Source organism: Nicotiana attenuata, chromosome 7, assembly GCF_001879085.1.
Source record: "Nicotiana attenuata strain UT chromosome 7, NIATTr2, whole genome shotgun sequence".
Lineage (NCBI taxonomy): Eukaryota > Viridiplantae > Streptophyta > Magnoliopsida > Solanales > Solanaceae > Nicotiana > Nicotiana attenuata.
In genome coordinates, this window is record NC_031995.1 from 5,311,461 (window position 1) to 5,326,962 (window position 15,502).

Sequence of the window (15,502 nt, forward strand, 5' to 3'; positions counted from 1 at the left end):
GCAGAAGTAATAAAGTAAACATAGATGTAGAAAGCTGTAAGTAAACACATTGTGGTGATGCTGAAAATTAAATTAGAACATACAAGTTTCAAAGGAAACAAACAAAGAGAAAGTGCAGTAGTCTTGCGAAAGCCACAGAATAGACAAGAAGAGAGTGCTAGTAAGAGTTCAGAAGAGATTGTAAAGTAGTAGTGGAGGATTGTTAATCGTGTCTGCTGTGTGTTAAAGAATCGTGTATTTATAGTGTAAAAGTCATGAGGAAATAAGGTAAGAAAATAATTGAAGAACTGATTGTCAATCAATTACACAAGACTCCCTTTAATTAAGGGATTCAGATTCAAACGGGTATAAACCAATTAAGGAAAGAAATTAATCAAACACTTTGTGCAAAGTAGGCAATTAGGGGTGAGTACATAAAAGTTACTTAAGGACGAGGTTTTGATAATACACGGGTTGTGCAAATAAGGTAAGGAAATCAATTAACAACCAGTAAATCAAAAGGGTCCGAGATTTTGTATGAATGAACCAAGTCAGAAAGATGGAAAAGGGTTTTACTTAGGTCGAGTAACAGAGAAAAATCAGTAAACAATGGAAAGAAATCAATCAGGCTATATTCAGAAGGAAGCTTGAACTAATTGCAAATTCGAAAACCATTTAGAGGGAAATTCATCATATATAAAGAGCATGTGAGCATGAAAGAAGACTGGCATGTTATTATAAAATCTATAGAGAAATCCAGTGTAGAAGAGTTTTAGTAAAAAGGTCAAAATCACATGAAAACAAGGAATCCCAAACTCAATTCAAAGACTCGAAGAGTTAGGGGTTCTAAAATAAAACCCTAGTTCAATCAAATATATGATCAAACCTGGCAGAACCCCCAAATTTTGGGGTTTCCGCCTTGAATCAAGTACATAGATGAGAAGACAAGTGGTCGAAGCAGGCTCAGAAGACAACTGAAACCTCTTCCATGCTTCTATCAACAGCAAAACTCATGAGAAAGCATGATATCAAGGTAACAGGCAGAACACAGTAGAAGCACTCGAAGAAAAATAGAGGAAAACACTGATAGGAGCAGTAAAGATGCTTAAGAAGTTTTTCAGAAGAAAATTAAACAATGCTTAGTAGAAGGAAAGTAAGGAAACTTAAGAACTTAGCAAGAAAGTACAATAGGAGAAACATGCTGGAACATAGTAGAAGAAGAATATAATAGAAAAGCATATGAGAAGACAGTACGGAAAACATGGTAGCGGAACATACAAGCATGGAGCATATAAAACACATACAAGAATGGAGTGTGAAACTCAGTAGAAGAACATACAAGAACAGATATACAAGAACGTGGTAGATAAAAACATAGGAGCACAGTAGAGGTAAATACAGACAAGAAAAAGAAAGTCAGTGAAACACTTAAACATTTTTTCAGAAAACCCTAGATCGGAAAGAAAGATTTTAAAAAAAAAAGTAATTTTCGAAAGAAAAGTTAGGGAAATCATTTGAAAAACTCAAGGAGAGCACAGATATACAACGAATCTAAAGAAATCGGAGAAAACCTCAGAGAGTTAGGGTTTCAGAAGAACCCTAGAAACGAGAAAGGCTTTGAAAGGTCACCGATCTGAGTCGGAGAGGTTAGAAACAGGCTCAAACAACTATAGTATGCCGGAGCAAGGCCGGAGATGGCCGGAGAACTTCGAATCGACGGAGGTCTGGGTTCGAACCTTCAAGGTCAGGCCTCGAATCTGCAGGTATCAAGCATATAGGAGGAATAAGAGGAGAGTATAGGGCTCTCACAGCCTGGGAAGCCATGGATTCCGGTGGGTTTCACGGTGGGAGATGGTGAGACGATTAGGGTTCAGAGAAGGTTCGAGAGAGTTTGAGGGGGTGAAGGGATTCAAAGGCGGCTGGTTAGGTGAAAATGATTTAGGGTTAAGGGGTGTTGGTGGATTAAAAAAGGAATGGAGGGATCGTGGTCGTTGATCCTTTTGATCAACGACCTGGATTTATTGGGGAGCCGGGGCGGGTTGGATTAAATTGGGTCATGGGCGGGTAGTTTAGGAATTGGGCCGGTCCGATTGAGATTGAAATTGGGTTAATTGGGGTGGTCGATTTGGGCTAAAATTGAAATCAATAGGGCTAGATTTTAAATAGCCACTTTTCCCTTTTTATTTTATAAAAATAGTAAAATGATTTCTGAAAACAAATTAAAGGTACTAAATTAATTAATAATATATAAATATTAAATTAAAAATACTGGAATCAATTTTACAATTATAAACGCAATTAATTCTTAAAATAGGCTAATATTGCGATTACATGCAATTTAGCTTTAAAATACTAAATAAATTTGTATAAAATGTGCAAAACATTATCTTAGCTATATTTTGGTATAAATATGAAAATAAAATAAATGAATCACAAAAATGATCATTTGGGGAATAATCATTGATTTTATATTGATAAAATAGGGCAATAAATTGATTTAAAAAAAATAATAAAACACCTAGGCATACGTATATATGCATACATATGCTATTTGAAAGGTATTTTGCATAAGAAAAATATACGAAAAAAAATTGGGTATCAACACTTGTTCGTGGAAGGGACTGTCTTGGCTTAGAAATTCAGAAAAGGCAAGGAAGGCAGTGATGCAGAATTTTCGAGTTTGTGGGTGCCGAAAATCAGTGTGGGTTTCTTACAAATCAATCAGTTGGCATGCTGGATTTGCTGTGGGAATGACAGGCAGGAAAAGCAAAGGAGAAAAAACGTTGCACTTGAGGGCAAGACAACGTAATTCTCAAAAGGGTGGTGAACTTGTGATGTCTTTGCAAATGGCAGCATGTGTTGGGATCTATTAGACGAGGGCGCCGAATTCAACTGGTTAGGGTGGTTTGTTAGACCCTTGACAAAGCTGATCGGCAAGCGGCACGGCAGTGGCAAGGATTTTGGCATGATGGCCTAGCCATTGGCCTATGTGCGGGGAAAATGAACATGCAAGACAATGCGGGTGTTGTCAGTGGCAACAAACTGTTGCAAGGGTAAGTGTGATGGACTACACTTCTATTTGAGGGCTATGGTGTGACGGACTACACTAAAACATGAGTGGGCTGNTAGTCCAGCAATTTCCCCATCCGCAACTCGTGTACGCCACCACACCTTTGCATCATCAGCCAAATACATTGGTGTGATCACCACTTTTTCATCATCCGGCACACGAGCAGCTTGGAAATACTGCTCCATATCCCACAAGAAATTTTCCAATTCTTTGGCACTTCTAGCACCACCATAAGCCTTTGGCTCCGGAATTCTCAACTTAGTGCGTTCATCACTTCTAGGGGCAGAATTTTGCAATGCCCTTCGAAGTTCGGCCACCTCCTCCCGTAGTTCTTCTTTCTCTTGGCGTACCAAGGCCATTTCTGCCAGCGTTGTTTCATGCTTCGCCACATAATCTGCCTCCAAACGTGCCATTCTAGCAAGAACAGAAGAATCGCCGCCTATTTCAAGAGCCTGCCCAACCAGTGCTTCAAACTGCTCAACCCGTTGACGCAGTTCAGCATTTGTGCCACCAGCCATGTTCTCAAATAGAACCACGAAATCTGCCACCGGTCGTCTTGCCACTGCCACGAACCTGCTCTGCTCTGATACCAGTTGACACGGGGGAGTTTTTGGTCAGTCAAAAGTCACACCCATGCGACAGTCAAGTTCCGCACTTGACTCGGCCTTCCTTAACATTTAGCCAATTTTCAGCAAGTTTGGCTTAAACGAAATTTAGGCAACAATCAGTAATTTAAGAACACAAAGCAACTACGGGAAAATTCCCAACCTTTGCATTAATTTAGAAAATATACAAAGGACCCTCACTTGCTATGAACACAGTCCGCTCACAGCCCACTTTTGGCAAGAACACAAGTCGTTCTTGGCCAACACTAAGACCTGCCCTATGCCCAGCCTTAGCCCCTTTGAAACACTTTGAAACCCTCACGTTTCACTCTTGTTTCCCACTTATAATTTCACACGAAATTACCACTCTACTTCTGCCTAAGTCCAAAGGCCCTATTTATAGAACATAGGCAGCCCTTAAACTTGACAGCACATGACACTTGTCGTCTACAACTTTTGCCACTTGTCGGGCTAAGTTTAAATCTTGTTCCTAACATGTAGTTAACATCCCCTAATGCATAGGACATGAAATACACGAAATGGATAATGGATACAAGCATAATCAGTCATGGGAGGTTATAGGTACAAGTGGTTATGAAACTGTAACCGCCAACTACTTTGACATGTGCCTTGCATGTGTCTTTTGACTTGGTCAGCGATGCTTCACATCCAAGGCTTGATTTGTGCCAAGCCTTAGCTCAATTTGACATTGCTCTGCACCAATGTCTCACCCGCAACCTGCTGCCATGATTTTGCCGCACACGCCCGGCGCCGCTTGCCGCCCGCACACCGCCTTGGCCTAGTTTCTGCCTTGCCCATGTCAACCTTTGTTTCCCTCGTGCCATTGCTTGTATTTTCCTTCATATAGCCTTGCCTTAGCTATTGAAAGCCTTTTCCATCATCCTGCCTTCCCGCTCTGCCTTAGCTTAGCCCGCACATAGCTGCCACAACCCAAAAGTGCCATGCCTCCGACTTTGGCGCGCATGCCGTGCCATGCCGCCCTAACATTGCCCATGCTGCCTAATCAAGCCTTTGCCAAGCGCGCCTTGCCTGTCCTAAGGCCTTGGCCAATACTTGCGAACAACAGCCCTCAATGCCAATGTCATGTCTGTCGCCCGCATGATCGTTTTACCCGCACCTAGGCCATTGACAAGGCCATCACGCCCAAATCCTTGCCACAGCCGTTCCACGCCCGATGACAAAGAGTTAGGGTCTAAGCGTAGGTGTTAGACCCTTGACAAACCTGATCACCAAGAGGCGCGACAGTGGCAAGGATTTTAGCATGATGGCCTAGTCATTGCCCTATTTGCGGGGTAAAACAACATGCAAGACAATGCGGGTGTTGTCAATGGCAACGAACTGTTGCAGGGGCAAGTGTGAAGGACTACGCTTCTATTTGAGGGCTAAGGTGTGACGAACTACACCAAAACATGAGTTGGTTGCGTGCAAGCAAAGGCCAAGACCTTGACGGAACTAGGCGGGCGGGACGGAAGCTTGACAAGGCAAAATGGGAAGACCTCGGCGCTAAAATGGCAGCTTAGTGCCAAGGCAGTGGCATTGGCAATATGTTGTTTCCATGACTTAGGTGAGCGGGTTGGCACCTAAGGAACTTGTGGGCAAACGACTTAGCAAAGGGAATGGCATCATGGCTTGGTGACTTGATGCCAAAATCAGCTTGGCATTGGCAAAGGGCAGACTTGATCAAGTAGGGGGGACTTGACAAGAACAAGCAACTGTGGCAGCGGGCGGGCGTGCGGCTAAGTCATGGGCGACGAGCTGTGGCGATGGCATTGAGCGGGAGCAGTGTCAAAGGCCAAGGCTGGCCAGGAACGCGCACATGCAGCGCACATGGAGTGGTTTTCAAGTGTGCTGTGCACATGCCATGCAGTTGGGCGGTTACAACTGCCTTTGTCCAAGAGTTGCTGATTATAAGGCTAAGCCAATGCACGTTTTTAGGCATGTTCTAGGCATGACATGCACGTTTTGATCATGGGGATCATGTCCTATCAGTTGAGGGATGTCAACTGAAAATAGGAAACAGTTTTGGGCTGACTATACTATATATATGTGTGTTAGCAGCCCCAAAAACGGGCTAAGTACCTAGGGAGGGAAATAGTCTAAGATATAGGCATAAGGTTGTCTATGTCAAGGCTTGAGCATGGCAAAATATGTGCCATTGCCTTGCCAAACGAGTGGGCATCACGAGACGCCTTAGGTAGGGGCTTTTATAGGGCAGAATCGTGCAAGTGTCGGCTATTTTTGTGAGTTGGTGCCTGCAAAGGGTGGCAGCACCTTGCCAAACTCGAGAATTTCCTTTATAATTTCATATATTATAAAAGGTTGGGAAAGGGTTCCCGTAATCTGCTTGTGCCTTTATTTATTTATGCTGCCTTGAATTTATTCTAAGTGTTAAACCTCGAAAGCGAAAGAAAATTGGGCGAAGGCTGAAGCCAAATGGGGACTTGACTGCCGCATAGCGGGCAGTGTTTTCGGCGGATAGAAAACGCCCCGGTGACACCTTATACAATAATGGAACTTAAATAAAATTAGAAAAGTCCAACATACCACAGGTCTATAGCTAGGAGTAATAAACCAATGAGAACAGTGCTGTGAAACACTTTCCGTCAAATAAGGCTGTGTGGTTAGAATTGGTAAAATTTCATTATTGTTATAAATAGAGTTCTATTTATGGTGAATGTCTATATTTAGAGAGATTCTAGGGTTCATTGCTTGGTGGCTAAGTCACCCTCTCCCTATAAATAGAGGGTTCTATTCTATTGTAATTCATCCCAAATATTAATAAGAATTCTCTCTCCCTACTTTTCTCTACAATACTATTCTTCTTCTTTTATTGTTTCATAACACGTTATCAGCACGAGACTCTAACCAATTGAGTAGAAGCTTTGGGATTGAGCATAATGATTGTCAATTGTTCCATGAACTCCTTCATGATTAAATTCTGGATTTAAGGTAAGTATTTTACTTTACTTTTCTCGTTTAAATTCTTGACATTCTATAATTTGATTTTAAATACAAGCAAAGACAATAAATTTTGATTGTAACTCTGGTGGAGTTTGTAAGAAATTATAACCACCCAAAGTCGTAAAATTTTTATGCCTTGCCATGATCAAATTCATGTATGATTGTGGGCAAAGAAGTGGAAACCCGTCCCATTGAATTTGCTTCATTCTCATTCCCCTTAAGAGAATGTGATAGCAATATGCAATAAGTCTGAAAGAAGACAAAATTATTACCGTGAAGGTATCAATGGATGTGGACATGGCAATAGACGAAATTATAATCGTCATCATTGTGATAATGAGAATAATAAGGATTCTCAAAATAATCCTTCACTCTGTGAAAGTAATATATGTCAACGATTTGACATGAGATTTTATAAAGCACTTATAGATGATTATGGTCCATTCATGATGTGAATATGACATCATCTTATTTATGAATACATATTCATTCTTGGAAGAATATGAACGTGCTAGTGGTAGTGAATATACCACACTCACCTCTAGAAGGAGGTTTGAGATGATATAAGAAAATAATGTCATTATTATGGCATGAATGGTCATTGGTCACGTACCTATTGTACGCCAAAATATTTTGGCATTGTGATTGTTAAAAGACAACAATAATGCAAGAAACATTTTAGACAACAATAATGCAAGAAATTATAACTTTCTCCTTGAAAGAGATATATGACCATATGGAAGTTGATGAATTTGTGATAGTACAAAATTAATTGAGATCTCTGCAAGAGCCAATTATACTATTTTAGAGAAACACAATTGATTACCAATAAGGCATTATGTTGTAGTAAGTCTCAAAGAAATTTTTTGAGTTTCTAAAGTATTCGCGAAAGCGATTGGTTATACTGAGACTATAAATAAAGGAAAGATTTAATATTTTCTATTACTACAACTTGTAGCGGGGTAATGTATGTGAAAAGCTACCCGCTTTATTCTCCAATTTGTACTACATAAACAAAAGAATACCACAATGAAGTGGGTATTTATTGATATAAAAACCCATATCATAATAAACTTGGAGTTTATTGATAATGCACACGTCATGGCGTAAATCATAAGTTTATCAATATTGATAATTTATTCAGTTGGCATAATTGGTTTAGCCATATCAATTTAAGTATGATGTGCAAAAATAAAAGAGAGTTCATATGGGTAAATATTAAAGAACTAGAAAGTTCTTTACGGATTCTCTTACGTTGCTTGTTCTCATTAATTAATATACCAACTAAAATTGGGATTGAATCCCATGAATGCTGGAAATATCAAAGGTGAATATGAGCCCATTCACCTGCCATGTATACCACATAAGATGCATCTGTGAGATGGTTGCATGTGCGATTATTATTAACCCACAACATGGTGTTTGCGAGGTAACTTGCTCAATAATTTGATTTAGAGCATAATTTTCAGATTTTCTATTCAAGAAGTTTATCTTGATAAGTTGGTTTATATCACAGTTGGTTTTGCAAAATAATTTATTGAGTGCCTCCACTTAATAGCTAAACTATTGCTTATGAGAACAAAGTTATCTATATCAGTTTGATACACATTATATACGAAAGTATATTATTTTCTTCCCTTACAAGTGGTTCATGGTCAGGAACCAAATAATTCCATCTTATTATTATTGATGTGCGATGTATATTTTAATTAACACCATAATGCACAAAGATGAGTTCTTAAAGTTGAGGAAATAAGTTAGTTTTTCTAACATGAGAGGGAGACATGATAAACAGTTGAGAAAAAGTTACGTGGAATGAATTATCATTTGTACATCTAGATCCTCGAATAAGATAATATGAACTTGAAGTTCATAAAAAGATAATTCATTTGCAATATATTGCAAAGCATGCCAGACGCATTTGCTGGCCCAAAGAAAGTAACTATATTCTCATTGCAAATGCTCTTATTAAGTCCTAGAAGGACAACGTCTATGGTACGCCTAAAGCGTATAGACAAATCGGTTTCAAATAAACTTCTTGATAAATAAGATGATCAAATAATCAAAATGATCATAATAAAGGAGGAAAGTGATCTAGAAGATCACATGACATAACACTTCATAAAATCTCAGGAGAGATTCGGGTACCTGAAAATATGAATGAAGAGATCTCTATGTTATGTCTTTATGAAAATAAAGCTGGAACTGATATAAAATGTTTGTCGACGACATCTATGTTAGCGCTAAGTATAGATGAGGATCTTAAGTCTGTCGAATATAGACACAAAAATACTGGCCAAATAAAAGAGACACAATTCGAATAGAATTTGTTTCATACGAAAGACATATAGTTTTGAACCTTCAGTTCAAACACTTGAAAGTATAAAGTCAATGGTATGTACAATCAGTTTTCGATATCTTATATGTCTAGCATAACATGAAAACTTGATATGCACCTAAAGTCTATTATATGGCTTATATGACTTAACAATCCCTGAAGGATTTAAATTGCTTAAAGCATATAAAATTCATGGTCATGAAGTACTACATTCTCAGTGCAATTTGTGCACAAATGTATCTTGCTATAATTATATGCATGATAATATGATAGCAAGAGTTTTCACCTCTATGTGAAGATATTGAACTGACGATTCCAACAAGATCATGTGAAGACAATTCATCTCTATCAAGAATGATGATTTCAAGGTGCAATATATTCATTCAAGTTAATATGCCTGATTTGTTCATCAAATCTCTACCAAAGATCTTTTGAAGATGGTGCACAAGATTGGAATGCAAATGCTCAAGGATGTGAATTGATGCTCTCATCAGGGGGAGTTAATACGCGTTGTACTCTTTTTCCCTTACAAGGTTTTGTCCCACTGGGTTTTCCTTGCAAGATTTTTAACGAGGCAACCAAAAGGCGTATTGTTAGATAAGTGTACTCATTTTCCTTTACTAAAATTTTTTTCCCACTGGGTTTTATTTTAGTTAAGGTTTTAACGAGGCACATTATCTGTTGAATAGACATTCAAGGGGGAGTGTTATAAATAGAGTTCTATTTATGGTGAATGTCTATATTTAGAGAGATTCTAGGGTTCATTGCTTGGTGGCTAAGTCACCCTCTCCCTATAAATAGAGGGTTCTATTCTATTGTAATTCATCCCAAATATTAATAAAAATTCTCTCTCCCTACTTTTCTCTACAATACTATTCTTCTTCTTTATTGTTTCATAACAATTATATCATTATTTTAGTTACGCACTTTCACTAAGCCAGGTAGTTCGGGCAAAGTGTAGTCCGGCTATGGAAATTTCATTAGAAGATATAAGTTAGGCATTTGCACTATGAGGGCAGAGCTGTAGTGTAGTATTAGCCGTAACTGATGATCTCTATTCATTTCTAAAAAAAAAAATTTACTTACACCAAATCACATTAAAGTATAGTCAAAATAATAAATTGACGTTAGAATGCATATAAATAACCATGGCTAAGTGATAGAAGTGTGTATAAATACCACACATTAGGTATTTAGTATTCATTAATTTGGTATAAATACATAATGTTATGCGTTGATTTGAAAGTTTGCTTGCTTTCTTTGTAACAACTTTCAATTACAGTTCCGTGCACTCTTTATATATCTATAGCAGATGAGAATGCTACTTTATAGTAATTCTTGTTGTTGACTTTCTTCAAATTCTTGGATGAGTATTTCCTCCCATTCAAGCATGGCCTTCTCTTCTTGTTGTTTTTGCCACAGTTTGATCTCATACAAGGTATGCTGCTTCTAATTTTATATCTTATTCTATGAGCTATCTTTTGCTAAGTAATATCTAATCCCCGCTTTGGACCCTGATTAATACCAATTTAAGGAAAACACGCTCCCTACAGGATGTTTTTCATTCTTTGACCTCGAACTTGAGACCTTTAGTTAAGGTTAAGGTATCCTATTCATCCCACCACAACTTTTGGTGATAATTTTTGTGAGTAAATTGGTGTTTATATTGCAGAATGTCCGTTGGGATTTTTAAGCTTCAACAACTTGATCTAATTGGATATTTTAATTTTGTCTAGTATTTCTATTATGAGATATATCATTTACTAGTTCAGTTTAAAATAGATCTATAGTTGCAGCTTTGATGACTCATTTTTATTAGTTTCAAAATACTTGCAATGCATGTGTATTCCATATCAACAATTATGCATTTTTAATTAAAAAATATATTTTTAAGCGAATATATATATTTTAAACCAAATAGGAAAAATGTTAGCGAAGACTTCCAGGCTCACTGGAATTATAGTCTGTTTGGCTAAGTTTCTTCAATTCTAGAAACACTTTTTTTTCCAAGCTTTTGGAAGAAAAAAAGCTTATCTCCAAAAGCACTTTGAGGTGTTTGGCCAAGCTTATGCTTCTGTCTTTTGAGGTGTTTGGCCAAGCTTTTGGAAGAAAAACAATGCTTTTGAGGAGAAGCAGAAACAATTTTGGAGAAGCAGAAAAAAGCAGCTTATCTACAAAAGCACATTTTTGAAAAGCACTTTTGAGAAAAATACACTTAGAAGTAGTTTTTAAAAGTTTGGCCAAACACTAATTGCTACTCAGAAGTGCTTTTCAAATTAATTAGCCAAAATACAAACTGTTTCTCATCAAAGTTACTTTTGAGGAAAAAAAACACTTCTCAAATAAGCTGATTTTGCAGCTTAGCTAAATAGGCTATTATTCTATCAGGACAATTTCAAGATGTTTAGGGGTGTCAAATGGGTGGGTTAGACTGATTTTGGACGGGGCAAAATGGGTTCAGTGAGCGGCTCAATGACCCACCTAAAAGTTACTTGGGCTGGGTCAAGATCGGCTAAAATTTGGGTCATAGCCCAATCTGCCCAACTCTTACCAAGCTTTAGTTAATGCGTGTTATTTTCTTCTGAAATATTTAATTATCAATAAGATTCTTTGTTCTTTCGTTATGGTCATATATAACATATCAAACAAAAAAGAATTATTTTAAAGATTTTTTCATGGATCAATTTAGGCTAAAATTTACCCAATTTTAGATGGATTGAAATAAGATGAGTCAGGATGGGCTGAGTTCAACAATGAACGAGCTAATGTGCGGCTCATCCTTGGAAGGTTGGACGAGTTTAATGAGTTTGGGCTTAAATTACCACCCCGAGTTTTGGCCAATGGAGGCACCACTAAGAGTTTGAACTCACTTCACCTTCCTTTGCCCATTTAAGCTTGAACTTCTACTGCTTTTTGGACAGATTTCCCTCTTTTTTTTAACCACTTGTGAATAGGGAAGGCAATGTGCGGGTCGGTTCGGATATGAGCGGGTTGTAAACGAGTAATTTAAAAAAATGGATAAATTATTCGACCCGATACATATTTAATACGAAAAAAAAACGGGTTACCCATCGGATAATATGAATATCCATATTATCCATGACTTCTTGAATAAGATCAGTTTTGGGAGAATTCCTACTCTCCCAAACTTAAGGAACCTCCAATTTGAGGCTTTACAAATGTTAAAATTAAACTCGTTATTTATCCATTGGTTATCTATTTAGTTATCTATTTTCTAAGTGAATAATATGGTTCTTATCCATATTCGACCCGTTTTTAAAAAGTTCATTATCCAACCCATTTTTTAATTGATAATATGAGTGAATAATTGTTTGTTTGAACCATTTTGCCAATAATTAAAATCAAGAATGATTCTATGGTCTAGCTGCAGAGGAACAATGCTGCATCTTTTGCTCTTGCACCAATTATTAACTCTGATCTTTCAAGTCAACAAGTTGGGGGATCGCGAACCAAGTTACGCACTGATTGGAGTTTTCTGGGAGGATCAAGAATCGTTATTCGTCCAAATCGTCCAAGAACACTTCTGCAAAGAAATATATTCAGGGTGTCTGCCTCATGTAATTAATTATTTTCCTCCATTATCCATCGGTTTAAATAGTTTTAAATGCGTGGTATTAAAAAATTAGTTAAGTATTTATGCTCTGTCTTTTTGCAGGGTTGGAAAGTTCTCAAATTGCTACTAGTATATTCCCATTGGGAACATTAGCAGTTCTTCCCTTTTATTTCTTCATGGTTGTGGCACCTAAAGCTGCACTTGTAAGTTTTCTGAATTATTGTCCACCTAAATTTATCTGTTTTACTATAACCAGTTTCCTAAGTTGCTCGGACACGGGTGTGAGAGTCCGATACGGGTGCAAATCTAGAGGTTGGATCCTTCGAGATATAAATTCTAAGATTCAGAGATATGGATCCTAGTACGGATACGGGTGCAGGGATCCGGCTAAAAATAATTCAAAAAATTTTAAAAAAAAATCTCTAAAATATGATAAATTTTGTGGAATACTTACATATAGCTTGTAAAGTGTTACTTCTTTTTTTATTCTCAAGTTATAGATAAGTAAATGATTGATTTCCTAGATAAGGTATGCTATTTTCTTCAAATTTACCCTAGTTTTGGTTCTGATTTCGGGAATCAAATTGCATCTCGTCTCGAATTTTGCCGTTAGTCGTGGTCAAAGTACCCAAAATTATTTGACCATATCTATACTCACACCCATACTAGTATCGTGTCGACATGGGTGCGACACCTAAACTGCCGTGTTGGAGCAACTTAGCCGGTTTATGTCATAAATATCATGAATAAAAGTAAATTATTAGGCCACAACTTCTCTCACCATCTTTATATGCTTTTCTCATGTTATTTGGTCACTGTAGGATTTCAATCTATGCATTGATGGGTTAATTTCATGGGGTGGCCGCTCAATTTTCACTTTATTGTAACAAAGTTATTATATTAGTTTTGTAGCGAAAGAGTCACTCAACTTTGTTTAAGTATAAAAAAAACATTACACTATTTTTTAACGAAAAAATCGGTCAACTTAGATTAAATATCAAAGAAAGTTAGTAAGAGAAAATAAAGGAGCAGTTTTTTTTATATATTTAGGCAAAATTGAGTGACTTATTGATTGCAAATAATTGTTCAGTAGAAGAAACTCATTGCTTCACTTCGAATTGCAGACCCAAAAAGTGATGGAGAGCAGCATACCTTATATTGTGCTTGGACTTCTTTATGTATATCTCGTGTACCTCTCATGGACACCAGATACAATGCAGCTATTATTTCCTAATAAATATTTGCTTCCAGAGGTATTTGCTCAACTACACACTCCATCTTTTCCATTTTATATAATACTCCTTTTTTTTTTTGTTCTTTTCGATAACAAGACGCCTTTCTGTCTCTTGAAATATTTAACTTTCAACTACCTATTTTATCCTTAGTAATATGCTCTTAGGAGTCGTTTGGTAGGTGGGAGGGACAATAATCTCGAGATTAGATATAGGATTATTTTATCTCAAGTTTGGTTGAATTTTCGAATTCGGGATCAGACCCGGATTAATTTATACCATATTGTGGTATTATTCTACGAGGGTGGTAATAATCCTGGGATTATTTAATCACAGGATAGAATATTACAATGACAAAAATACCCCTTTTCAAGACTCTTCTTCTAAAGTCCTTTACAAAAGTCAAGGTTAAAATTGAAAATAAAAGTTTATCCCAACCTATCTAGTATACACCAAATATGTGTTGTTAATTATACCCCGTATGTTCCATTTTTAGTCCAATGCATCAAATATCTGTCAATAAAAATATATCCGCCAAATAATCCTATCGCTATTTTAATCGCCGTTTATAATCCTACTTATTCCCCTACCAAACGACCCCTTATATTATAGCGATATGAATATTGGTATTGCACATTTAAAATAATGAGTTGTAAAAATACTTTTGGTATGTTAGAAAATCTTTATCTTTTCTTAAATTTCATACCTAATCAAATTAAATGGAATATATGAAGTAATAATTTATATGAAGTGATCCTAACATTGTGTTCTCATTCAGCTGGATGGTATTGCTGAAATGTTCTCCAGGGTGATGACTTTAGCTTCTGCATGGATTCACCTCTTGGCTGTAGACCTTTTTGCTGCTAGGTTGTTCTCTCTTTTTTGTCACACAACTGTGTGTGTATTTGTGTCAATATATTAACAATAACAAAAATATTACTCTCCGTTTAAAAAAGATTGTCACTATTTCCTTATTAGTCTGTTTAAAATAGATTGACACATTTCAATATTTCCTTAATAAGAAGCATTTATAGCCAGAAAAAATGCTACGACGACAGATTCAGATCACAAGTTTCAAAAGTGTACAGCCACATAAATGCTATGACTTATTTAAGACCACATATCTCAAAAGTCTTCCTTTCTTTAATAAAGTTTGTATCAAGTCAAACTAAGACAATCTTTTTGAAACGGAGGGAGTAACACTGTCAGATCATTTAAAAAAATAATTACAAGCAACTATCATGTTTAAGTGAAATTAGTTACCTAGGAAACAAGACCGCAATCTATTACAACGTGTCACATAACACTGTTAATGTATAAATTCTGCCCCGTCAGTGTTAAATCCTCATTGTTTTTTTCTCGGACAAGGAAGAAATAATGATGTCCTATTAAAGCCCTTAATTATTACTCCCAGTATTTAATTTTTTAATTTGAAACAGGCAGATTTATCATGATGGATTGGAGAATGATATTGAAACCCGCCATTCTGTGTCATTGTGCTTGATGTCTTGCCCTATTGGACTAGTTTCACATTTCATCACCAAAGCTCTATTCAGTAGACGTGACACATAATTTTATTTACACAGGATTGTAATTTGACTTTGTTCAGCAAATGATCTGTTCGTGTAACTAACTATCAGCAGTTTAAATAGGTTTTCATTTAATGAAAGGTGACTTTCTAAGTTTGTATTGATGTGATGTAACATTAAGGCATATTTAGTA

General features: G+C 36.8%; 1 protein-coding gene across 3 annotated transcripts; it reads left to right on the plus strand.

Moving 5' to 3' along the window:
* Nucleotides 10,214-15,502, plus strand: LOC109228593 (protein ABA DEFICIENT 4, chloroplastic-like). 3 transcript variants are annotated; one of them, XM_019393739.1, is made up of 6 exons: nucleotides 10,214-10,412; nucleotides 12,366-12,552; nucleotides 12,651-12,751; nucleotides 13,673-13,801; nucleotides 14,559-14,647; nucleotides 15,220-15,502. In XM_019393739.1, exons 1-6 carry the CDS (start codon nucleotides 10,341-10,343, stop codon nucleotides 15,350-15,352), a joined length of 711 nt encoding a protein of 236 aa, XP_019249284.1. In that variant the 5' UTR covers nucleotides 10,214-10,340; the 3' UTR covers nucleotides 15,353-15,502. The 3 variants fall into 3 exon arrangements, with proteins under 3 accessions (XP_019249284.1, XP_019249283.1, XP_019249285.1); XM_019393738.1 differs by having other exon boundaries at nucleotides 10,215-10,412; nucleotides 12,360-12,552; XM_019393740.1 differs by having other exon boundaries at nucleotides 10,215-10,412; nucleotides 12,360-12,552; nucleotides 15,224-15,502.